The sequence below is a fragment of the Morus notabilis genome, unplaced genomic scaffold (genome assembly GCF_000414095.1).
Source record: "Morus notabilis unplaced genomic scaffold, ASM41409v2 Scaffold292, whole genome shotgun sequence".
Lineage (NCBI taxonomy): Eukaryota > Viridiplantae > Streptophyta > Magnoliopsida > Rosales > Moraceae > Morus > Morus notabilis.
In genome coordinates, this window is record NW_010361625.1 from 78,235 (window position 1) to 89,382 (window position 11,148).

General features: G+C 33.5%; 2 protein-coding genes across 2 annotated transcripts; both read right to left on the reverse strand.

Annotated features, from left to right (window-relative positions):
• Positions 1-2,872: 2,872 nt before the first annotated feature.
• Positions 2,873-5,911, reverse strand: LOC21386272 (pentatricopeptide repeat-containing protein At5g27110). The gene has a single exon (XM_010100161.2). It carries the CDS (start codon positions 5,885-5,887, stop codon positions 2,918-2,920), a length of 2,970 nt encoding a protein of 989 aa, XP_010098463.1. The 5' UTR covers positions 5,888-5,911; the 3' UTR covers positions 2,873-2,917.
• Positions 5,912-6,981: 1,070 nt separating this feature from the next.
• LOC21386273 (probable calcium-binding protein CML20) lies at positions 6,982-10,493 on the reverse strand. Its single transcript, XM_024166980.1, has 7 exons — positions 10,319-10,493; positions 9,189-9,300; positions 9,060-9,096; positions 8,944-8,971; positions 8,290-8,442; positions 8,115-8,217; positions 6,982-7,256 (listed from the first exon to the last, which is right to left on the reverse strand). The coding sequence occupies exons 1-7, from the start codon at positions 10,319-10,321 to the stop codon at positions 7,192-7,194; spliced, it is 501 nt and encodes a 166-aa protein (XP_024022748.1). The 5' UTR covers positions 10,322-10,493; the 3' UTR covers positions 6,982-7,191.
• Between the last annotated feature and the right edge of the window lie 655 nt (positions 10,494-11,148).

Here is an 11,148-nt window from a genome sequence, read left to right on the forward strand (position 1 = left end):
AGCAAATACTCCCAAAGAACGACCTGTTCAAGCGGTCAATGAGTTGTTAAGTCAATTCTTGAAGCAACGAGGGGGTTATATGGAGAAAAATGACCTGGACAGGTATCTAGTTGATGAGAATGTGAACCCTTTAACCCCTGATTTTGATATTTTAGAATGGTGGAAAGATAATAGTAAGAAGTTCAAGGTTTTGTCTCAAATTGCCCGTGACGTACTTGCTGTCCAAGTCTCCACAGTTGCTTCCGAGTCAGCTTTTAGTACTGGTGGTCGCATTCTGGATCCATTTAGGAGTTCTTTGAATCCTAAGATGGTGGAGGCTCTTGTTTGTACTCAAAATTGGTTGAAGTCTACACATGATTCTATGCAAGTAAGAGACTATTTGGATGACTTGGAGACTTATGAAAATCTAGGTAAGACAATAATTTATATGTATCTTAATCTATTTTATTATATGAACTCTAAACTATCCAAATTATTACTTAAGCTATTTTCATTTCTCTTGTAGATAACTCAACTTTATGTTCTACTACAACCATTGAGGAGCCTATGAGTGTGGATTGATAAAGATGGTTGATGTTGCAATGCTTGCTTTGGATTGATTTGAATTAAGATTTAAGCCTCTATGTTTGCTTTGCTTAAGCTATTTATTTTATGTTAAGACTAATTTATAAGTGTAGACTAATTTATGTTTGCTTTGTATTTGATGTTGGATGGGCTATTTTGCTTCATGTTTGATGTTAGATGTGCTGATAAACATGGTTGCTATTTCTATTTAATGATGAAGTTTGAATATTATATTGAACTTTAAGTTTTTGATTCTTTGAATGTTGAAACCGACCACCCAACCCACCCCGCACCGTCCTAACCCAACCCGAACATCGTTGGGTTGTGAAATTTTTCTAACATCGTTGGGACAAAATATGTGCAACCCACACCCTTTGGGGCGGAGAAAAAAAAATCCTACCCCGCACCAACCCAACCCATGAACAGCCCTAAATGGCACCAAAAAAAAAATTCAGTTGTACCATAGAGATAGTGACGTCAATATGGGCAACATAAGGTCAATGTGGGTCTCCAAAATAGTAACCTCATTTGAAATGGGTGGCTTTTAAAATAACCAGCTTTTGATTTACTTAGGCTCAATTTGGTAGTATTTGTAGAGTTTAAAATTAATTCTTTAATCATTCATAATTAAAATTTGTATTTGATAAAAATCATAAAAAGTTATTTTTAAATAATTTATAAAAAATTTATAGCTAAAATCAGAAGTAGTCTAAAAGTAATTTTAGATTTTACATTATGCGGCAATCTCCTTACTTCCAATTAATGAAACTTTCTAATACTTATATTATCTCTCTTGAAATCTAAAAATTCTATACCCAAAATTTATGAGACTCATCACCTCTCTCTCTCTCTCTCTCTCTTTGTGGTGTCTCTCTCCGTTTCTCTCTTTGTTCTCTCAGTCTCCCCCTCTCTCTCTTCGCACTCTCTCTCTGTTTCTCTCTCTTCTCTATCTCTCTTGATTACTCACTAATGGTCACTAATGTTGATTACTCACTGATACTCATTTTTATTGTAACAACATATTGTGAATGAAGAAATATTAATTATTATAAACTTAATGTCCCCAAATTCATGAACAAATTGTGTGTTTTTTTTTTAATTTAAACAAATATTTTTTAATAACAAACAAAATTATACATATTTAAATTTCATACCGTGTGTATTTTGGTTATCTTAACTACCCACAACAATTAAACCCCACAATTTACCAAATGTTATTACACTGTTTTTAGAACCATCAACACTTATATAATTATAGTTACCAAACATTTAGCTACTTTTTATGACAACATCTTTTTTTTTATCAGCACAATTAATAACAATTTTTTTTAAATCTACAGCATTATCAAACTGGAGCTTAATCCAAAAATTGTTTTTCGACGTATCTAAATGACCACATTGATCGTTTTTTTTTTTCTTTTTTTTTTTTAAATAAATTCTTTTAGAACAAGTCACCTAAATAAATTCTTTTAGAACAAGTTACCTCCTCTTTTGTGTTTATGAAAAACTTTTCTATTTACATTTTAATTGTTTTAATTTGTGAATAACGATTTTAAAATTCCATTAATAATACATTACTTTTTGTGAGAATAAAAGTTTTTGGCTTATTGAACCCAACAAATTTAAAAGCTAAATTAATAAGCTCTTTTTCATAAACTAGTCAAACCGCAATTAAAAAGCTATATTGCTTAAAAGTTTTTTTTTTTTTTTTTTTTTTTTTTTTTTTTTTTTTTTTTGAGGTGAATCTTGGCTTCAAGTCCTACAACTAACAAAAGGGTAATTTTAAAAAATACTTCTTGAAATAAAGTTATTTTTTTATTTTTACCTTACGTTAGCCTATATATTTTTGTCTTTTAGACTAAAACTAATTAAGAAGTATAATTTTTTAAAATAAATATTTTTAGTAAGTTAAGTACTTAAAAAAGTAAAATCTGTAATTTTCTTTTAACAAAAAGTGGATTTAAATTGTTGGTCCTGACCTACTATTTATTACCGTGTGATGCTGAAAATCAATAGTGCCTCTTAGCATTGTTGAGATACGATTGAGATCCGTGTTTAACTCCACTAGTTTATTGTAAAAAATAAACTATTAACCGTCCTAAAAAAACTTAGTTGTAAAGCAAATTTGTGTAGACCAGAAGACCAATGCATTAATTGAATACAATATCAATTTAAAAGTTATTTGTGTTGTTTATAACTTCATACTCTTAAATCGAGTTCATTTACAACTTTCAATTGTTATTAGCAGGTAGGAATTGTAAGTTCCTTTATATGGTATGTTATGCCTCCGAGTACGAACTAGAGTGTGCTGATTGGAGAAACTGGTATTTGATTAGTACTAAAAAAAAAATTCCTATTGATTAACTCCATCCCCAACAAAAAGACTAAAAGCAGGTACTTTTCTTAATCGTCTTGTTCCGATCTCGGACCTCACTCTCTCAGCATCTGCCCACCTCCCAGCAGCTGCATAGATATTGTGGAGCATCACATATGCTCTCGGGTTTTCTGGGTCCAAATTGAAGAGCGTTCTACTAATTTTTTCTCCGAGTTCGACGTTGCAATAGATGCTACAAGCACCCAAAAGAGACTCAAGTAGGCTTGTGGATGATTTGCAGGGTAGTAGTTCTTTAACAACGTCATAAGCCTCTCTCAAGTTGCCTGTTCTTGCAAGAAGGTCAACCAAGCAAGCGTAGTGCTCCACTCCAGGCGATATCCCGCTCTCCACCATGGAGTTGAAGACCCTGCGGCCTTCCTCAGCTAAGCCAGAGTGGCTGCAGGCTGATAAAAGAGTTGAATAGATAATCCTATCTGGTTTTAACCCTGAAAGTTTCATCTGTTGGAAAAGATCAAAAGCAGCTTTACCGTCCCCATTTAAACCGTGCCCATTAATCATCACACTCCAGGAGACATCATCCTTTTCTTTCAAACGATTGAATAGCTTTCTTGCAGTTGAAATGTTTCCACATCTTGCATACAAATCTATAAGGGCATTGTTGATTGCTATTTCTTTGTCAAATCCCTTACATATCGAGTAAGCCATCGTAGAATCGGCAAGCTTGAGGCTATTTAGTTGAATGCAGGCAGCAATTAAGCTTAGAACCGTAAAATTGTCAGGTTCTAATCCAATTTGAAGCAAATTGGGGAACAAGGCAATTGCCTTTCTGGGATTCTTCATTTGTGTATGAACGGACATGAGGGCATTCCACAAAGAGATGTCCTCTTTTTTCCCCATTTGAAACAGTAAGCGACACAATCTAATGTTATCAAATCTAGCATACATGATTACCAGAGACGTAACAAAGGGAGTTTCTTGTGCAACTCCTGTTCTAATTGCGAAAGCATGGATAGACTTACCTTGTAATTGGTTGCAGCATGCAGGCAATAAGTTCAGAAGCGTTATGTGATTTGGCCTTTTTCCTTCAGTTAACATTCTACCAAACAAGATCATTACATCCTTGTGTAAACCCCGACACCGAAAGCCGGTCATCATCGCATTCCATGACACCGAACTCTTTTCAGGCATGTCTTCAAAAAGAAACTTCGCGGCATGAAGATCTCCACAGTTACAATACATGCTGATGAGTGCATTGACTAAAGAAATGTCTAGTGCAAACCCGGACTTCACAGTGTAGCAATGAATAGCCATTCCTTGTCCAATTTTCTTGTTCTCAGTAAAAATAGGGAGTATGCTTATCAGGGTCACTGGATCCAGCTCTAGGCCCTCATTCTGCATCTGGTGAAGAACCGTGGCTGTCCTTTCCGGTTCACTATTGTGCACACAGCAGGATATTAAAGTATTCCACGAAATAGTGCTTCGTATAGGCATTTCATGGAATAACTTAAAACATGAGAAAAGCTGATGACAACCAGCGTAAAATGCCAACAATGCATTTGACACGTTGAGATTTGACTCGAAACCGTTTCTTAAAGTAAATGTATGCACGGATTTACCAAGCCAAAAAGCGTCCAGTTTGGAGCATGCGGAGATAATGCTGACAATGGAAACTTCATCTGCATCAAATCCTGCGGACTGCATTTCACTAAATGCACTCAAACTTAACTCCCACAAGCCATTATAGACATACCCAGAAATCAAAGCGTTCCACGACAGTCGGTCTCTATTAGGCATGTGATAGAAAATATAATTTGCTGAACCAAGATCGCCAAACTTGGCATACATCGACAGAAGCGCTGCCGACACGGGAAGTTGGTTTCCAGACCCATGTCTAATTGCAGAGGCATGAAGAGACTCACCTAAAGACTTGCTATTGAAAACAAAATTCTCACAAGAAGGAATGATAGAAACAAAAGTGATCAAGTTAGGCTGTACGCCTTTTTGGAGCATTGTTCGGAACATAACAAAGGCCTCAACTGGCATTTTCATCTGTGTGTAAGCAAAGATCATGGCATTCCAAGTGGCAACGTTTTTCTGCAACATGAAATCAAACAAATTTCTAGCACTACACAAGTCCATGTCACCAGCATACATCGAAACGAGAGCGGGAACGAGAAAATCATTCCCCAAATATCCACATTTCACAGCAAATCCATGTAAGGATCTACCAATTTTAAACCATCTGAGACGGGCACAGACAGGAATCATACTAGCGAAAGTGCTCACATTTGGCTTAAAATCCATCAGAAAAAACCTCCTGAAAGCCTCAACCGCTTCCCAATCAAGTCCATTCAGCGAATAACCAGAAATCAATGCGTTCCAAGAAACCAAATCTGGTTCAGGTATTTTATCGAGCACGTTACGTGCATTCCTTAAACAACCGCATTTCGCATAAAGATCAATCAAAGCAGTTTGTACAACAACATTCTTCTCAAACCCAGTTCTCAAAACAACACAATGAATCTCTCGTCCGGTCCTTGTTGCTCCCAGAGCCGCACAGGCCTTAATCACCGACGGAAACGTGAAATCATTAGAAGAACATCCCGAGACCCGACAATGGAGATAGACACGTAAAACGTCGTCGTATAAACCGCAGTGGCAGAGGCATCTGATCATCAAGTTCTGCAAGCTAAGGCTCGGCTTTTCGATTCGTTTAAACGCGCAGAGAGCTAAATAAGGAACACCCAGATGAAAACAAGACCCAAAAAACTCTCTTAGCAGAAGCTCATTCCTTTCGAGACCATATACTATGAGAAGAGCGTGGAGAGGATTCAATTCCTTGATAGAGCGACAGAGCTTCAGCAGATAAAGAAAGTCAACGATCTTGTTGGAGTTTGCAGATGAATGGTTATGGCAGTGCCTGTATCTGAGACGAGAAAGTCTCGAGGAAGGATTAAGAATGGGGAGGAGACGACAGAGGAATGCCATTGATAGCCAACATTTGGTCCTTCCCGTACGTAGGAAGAAATAGAAAAAATATCTTTCATAGTTCATACTTGCGTTATCATGAGTTAAAAGAGTAATGATTCAACGCCGAATATTCCAACTTTTGATATTGTAATTTTATAAAAAAAAAATATAAACTTAGATTATGCCATCTCAATTTTAAACAATTATATGTTCCGTCGTAACTCTGTCGACTCAATCTAATTTTTAATCGTATCTAATCTCAACATGAATCATAAATTTATTATAAAATAATGTAATATAACACATTAAAAATAAATCGTATTTAATAATATAACATAGACTGTATTAATTTATTATATGTATTTGTTCATATAATATGATAGTCAAACTAAATATTGTATTAATGTACTATTATACAATATAGTACTCTAATACTGTCAAACAAACATACCCTTTAGAAAATTAATATCACCGGTGCCCTTTGAACTTTGAAATCATCCCCACTTTGCTAATTAAACTTTAAAAACTCTCACTTTGTCCCTTAACTTTAAATTTGTTCCATTTAAGTACTTTTATAAGAATTTGTTGAAGTTAAATGGAAAAATAGGAAGTTAAGTATGCCTATTTGATTTTTATATGTTTGTTTTTAATAAAATTCAAAATAAAAAAATTACGTGATTGTATTATTTTTTTATATATTTTTAATATAAATTACAACATAGGAGTTAATAGAGAACAAGTCCAAATTCAAAAAGCAAAATGAATTTTTAAAGTTCGAGAACAATTTGAGAATCACACTAAAATGTAAGAGATAATAATCCAAAACCCTATATATCATAAGAGCAATTACACTCGCACCTTACTTGAACTTTTTGCTATGAAACCTTACTTAAACTTAAACCCACTTGATTCGTAAAATCCGAGTTACAAAAATGTCCTCATCGGTGCCGTCCGGAATTGACACTGCATGAGAAGCGATGATCCAACAACAGTATGATATATGTGTGTGTGAGTGTAGTTTAACTTTGGCCAAATGGTGAACTCCAGTGAAGCACCATGTAAGTAATCTTCAACTAATTCCTTGATAATGCAAAATAATACAAAATACTAAATGAAATAAACAGCTTAATCAACTTCACATCTGTCAAAATAAGATACATGATATATATTCAAATCCAGGCCAAAACATAATGTATTTAAACCATAAATTCTTTAATCTCCCCTCCTGCTTATATAACAACTATATACTACAAACAAAGCAGAAAACAGATTCTGCAATTCATCAGGCTTCCAACACCAGGAAGAGATTGAATACTAGAGTTCTAATACCCATAGGCTGTTCTCCGCATCATCCTGATAAACTCCTCAACATTAACCTCTCCATCGCCTGTTTATCAGCCATTCTTCCATGATTAGTAAAATAAATAATCCATCGAAGGATACAGGAGAAAAAAATCTAAAATATTAAGATAAACAAGAGAAGAAAAATCACGACCTATAAATACATTATACCATTTTTTATTATCATGAAAACATAAAGAGGTAAAACTTGAACCTATTTCGTATGGTAAAACCATGATTTCATTTCTGGTTGCCTTACGATTCTCACACTATTCAAACACCAGTTCTTTAACGTGATGTTTTATTCCAAATGCCAGTTCGAATTACAATTTAAGGTCTTATCACTCATATAGATAGTGAGTTCTATCTTCCTATAACCAATGCTCTTTATTATTTATACTAATTAAGGTTTCATTATGTTGATGAAACCATTGATAAGTTCAGTATACTTCTCAATTCTTTACTACAATGCCACTTTCTTTAACGTGATGTTTTATTCCAAATGCCAGTTCGAATTACAATTTAAATCACATAGATTCAAAATTTTCAGTTTAAACCATAACTGTTCAAAACTACACCAATTCAAACCTGCAAACCAAATGGTTATTAGTAATTTACTGGATAGACCATGATGACAATAAACGGCACTAGGTAGTACATATCATATTAGCTTCCTATTTAATAACATACGAAAATCAGAATCAAATTGCGCAGCAGATATATCTCAAAATTGCATATGAATGGCGAAACATAAACAAATTGGAAGAAGATACTGGCAACGCAACAGGTAAAAACAACGAAACAAAAGGGAAAAGTGCAGTGAACATAAAGTAAACGTTAGCAACGCACGAAATATAGACAACAAAACAAAAGGGGAAAGTGCAGTGAACATAGGCTGACTCACGGTCTCGGTCAGCTTCCTCGACCATCTCATGTATCTCTTCGTCAGTGAAGTTCTCACCCAGATCCTTTGCAATGCGCTTAATGTCCGCAGGAGATATTTTCCCCTAAACTCAAACGGAATGGAGATTAGGTATTGACAGGGGTAATAAAGAACCGATAGAGGGATATAATCTCACATTGTTATCTTGGTCGATGATCTGAAATGCCTTCATGAGTTCCTCCTTAGTGTCTCTTTCTCCAATTTTGGCCGTCATCATGTGAACAAATTCCTCGAAATCAATTGCACCACTTCCATCCTTGTCAACATCTGCAATCATTTGATTTATTTGCTGCAATGAACCAACACAACTGCATGTTAGCAACAGCATAAAATTTTTAAGCAAAGAAAAAGTAAGATGAGAAAAAAGAGGGTAACCATAATGGCTATAACTAAATTGAAACACTGGATTTATTCAGATAATAATTGTTTGCTTCCACAGTATTCAAAAAAATGTCAAAAAAATAAAAGAAACATAAAAAGAAAATACACAACAAAGAAGAAGGTTCTTATACGCCTATTTCTTTCCTTGAGGATCGAAGAATCAAATGATATTTTTGTTTCTTGCCTCTTCTTCTCCCTATGAATCAAACTTTTTTCTTGCCATAAATGATTCAATTTTGATTAGTTTCAAACAAAGGTTACTTTTTTGAACAGCTTTCATATATAATATTGAAAATTTTTAATTCTTGTTCTTACTAAACCTTCTATAAATCATATCTTTATCACAAAATCAATCGAGTTTAAATAATGCGCATGTAAACAAAAAATAAAAACATGGAAAAGAAATTACCTCTTCTGTCATCTCAAAACCAAGAGCCCTGATATAACACAGCTTCAGTTATATAAAAACATTCAAGAGTAAGCAACTAAAATGACTCTTAAGAAAATGTTAAACAATCTTCATACCTCATGGCAACATTTAGCTCTTTGGCATCAATGGTACCTAAATAGCAAGATCAAAGAACCAAAGTCAATATTCAAATTCACAGATACACATTGCAACGAGTGAAACATGACAATAAATAAAACCAATACCTGAGCCATCAGTGTCAAATAACTCAAAAGCTTCCTTAATCTCCTGCTTCTTCTGTTCAGTTAAGCGTGGTCTAGGCTTGTCCCTTCTAGATTTTCCTCTATAAGAGCTTGCCTATTGAAGAATGAAGATATTGCAAATTAGAGTCAATTTAGCAAAGAATTTGCATAACAACACACGTTAACGTGTTTGTTATTTAAAAAGATTTTCCACCATAGAAAAAACCCCATTTTGGAAACTCAATACACATCTTTCCTCTGGAAAAAATAATTCACATATTCATTAGCACCTTCATGACTAAGGCTAACCCATTCTAAAACCAAACCAATTAACCTAGTCACAGTTTTAAAGGCAGAATTGGGAACCGATGCGTTTTTTCTAATCGAGGCAAACGTGTTTGTTATAAAGATTAGAAACAATTCAAGAATTCCGACGAAAACCCATTGCAGAACACTTCAATACACATCCTTCCGTCTGAAATTTTTTTTCATATCTTCATGAAAACCTTCATGTCTAAGGCTAACCCATTCTAAAACCAAACCAATAAACTTGGTTGTAGTTTTAAAAGGCCGAATCGGGAACCAAGGCATTTTGTCTAATCAAGGCTAGACATAAGCAACTAATTCACACTAATCACACAACCCGATTTATAGCAGATATCCAATAATCAAACTAACATCAATCGTTCAAACATAGTAAGATAATCAACAAAAAAATCACAAGAAGCTACACACAAACTAATCAACACAGCAATTTTCACCAATATCAACCAAAAATCAGAATAGCAATTTTCAACAATCAAACATATTCCAAAGACATAACTCAACTCAAATACTAATACGACTGTCTCAATCTTATCTTCAGAAGGCAAAACTATTTAGCAAATTATAACCCAAAATAACCATTATTAACCAACGAGCTGAGATTTACAATCCAAAGCAACCCTTTTAAGATTTGTAAAATCTACGAAATCCCGACCCATCATCATAGAATGAAAATGGAAATAAACGATTCTAACAGAAACGCTGGCATCTCCTCGATCTTTCCGCCACAAAAATCTCAGCTTCAAACAACAATTACGAACAGAAATTACCAACAACAACAATAATAATAATACAAACAGAAAACCAACCATGGAGGAGCTTGGTAAACAGGTGGGTTGAAATGGACTCGCGACGGCAGAAAAACTGAGCGAACGAGGGATCGCGCAGGGTGACAGTCGACGGCTCGAGATCGGGCTCTAGTGTTTTCTTTCTCTTCTTCTTTTCCTTTTTTTTTTTCTTTTTTTTTTTTTTTTTCAAAATCAACTTAAACCGAGATAAGATGTTAAAAAAAAAAAGATTAATCTCATTATTAGTGCCTTTATTTTAGGGTCGTTTGTTCTTAAATTTAAAATTTTTACTTTATCCTTTAAATTTTAAATTTGACCTATTTAAGCACTTTTATAAGAGTTTTTATTGAAATCAATAAAAATAGATGATTAAGTGCGGTCACCTAGGGCCTCTTTAGTAATATTTTAAAATAATTTTACTTTTGTTACAAAAATAAAAATAAAATTGTTTTAAAAATTATTGTCGAACCGATTCTAAAATTACGTTTTGTGGTCTTTTAGGAGATTAGTTTGAGTATGATAAAAAAATAAAATCGTGTTTGATTATATTTATGTTTGTTTTGAATACATGTAAATAATAATCTTAAATTAATATACTAAGTAATTAATAACTAATAATTATTTAGCAAATAAAAATTAATATATTAATAATATAATAATAATGGATAAATTATCATTAATGAGTAATTTTATAATTAAAAAATATATAATAAATTAATATGTTAAATAATTAAAAAATAGTAATTAATAATTAATTATAAGTAATTATTATGTTAGTAATGTCCTCATATTTATTAGATTATAAGTAATTAATTAGTGTGTTAAGAAAAATAATTAGTATATACATAATT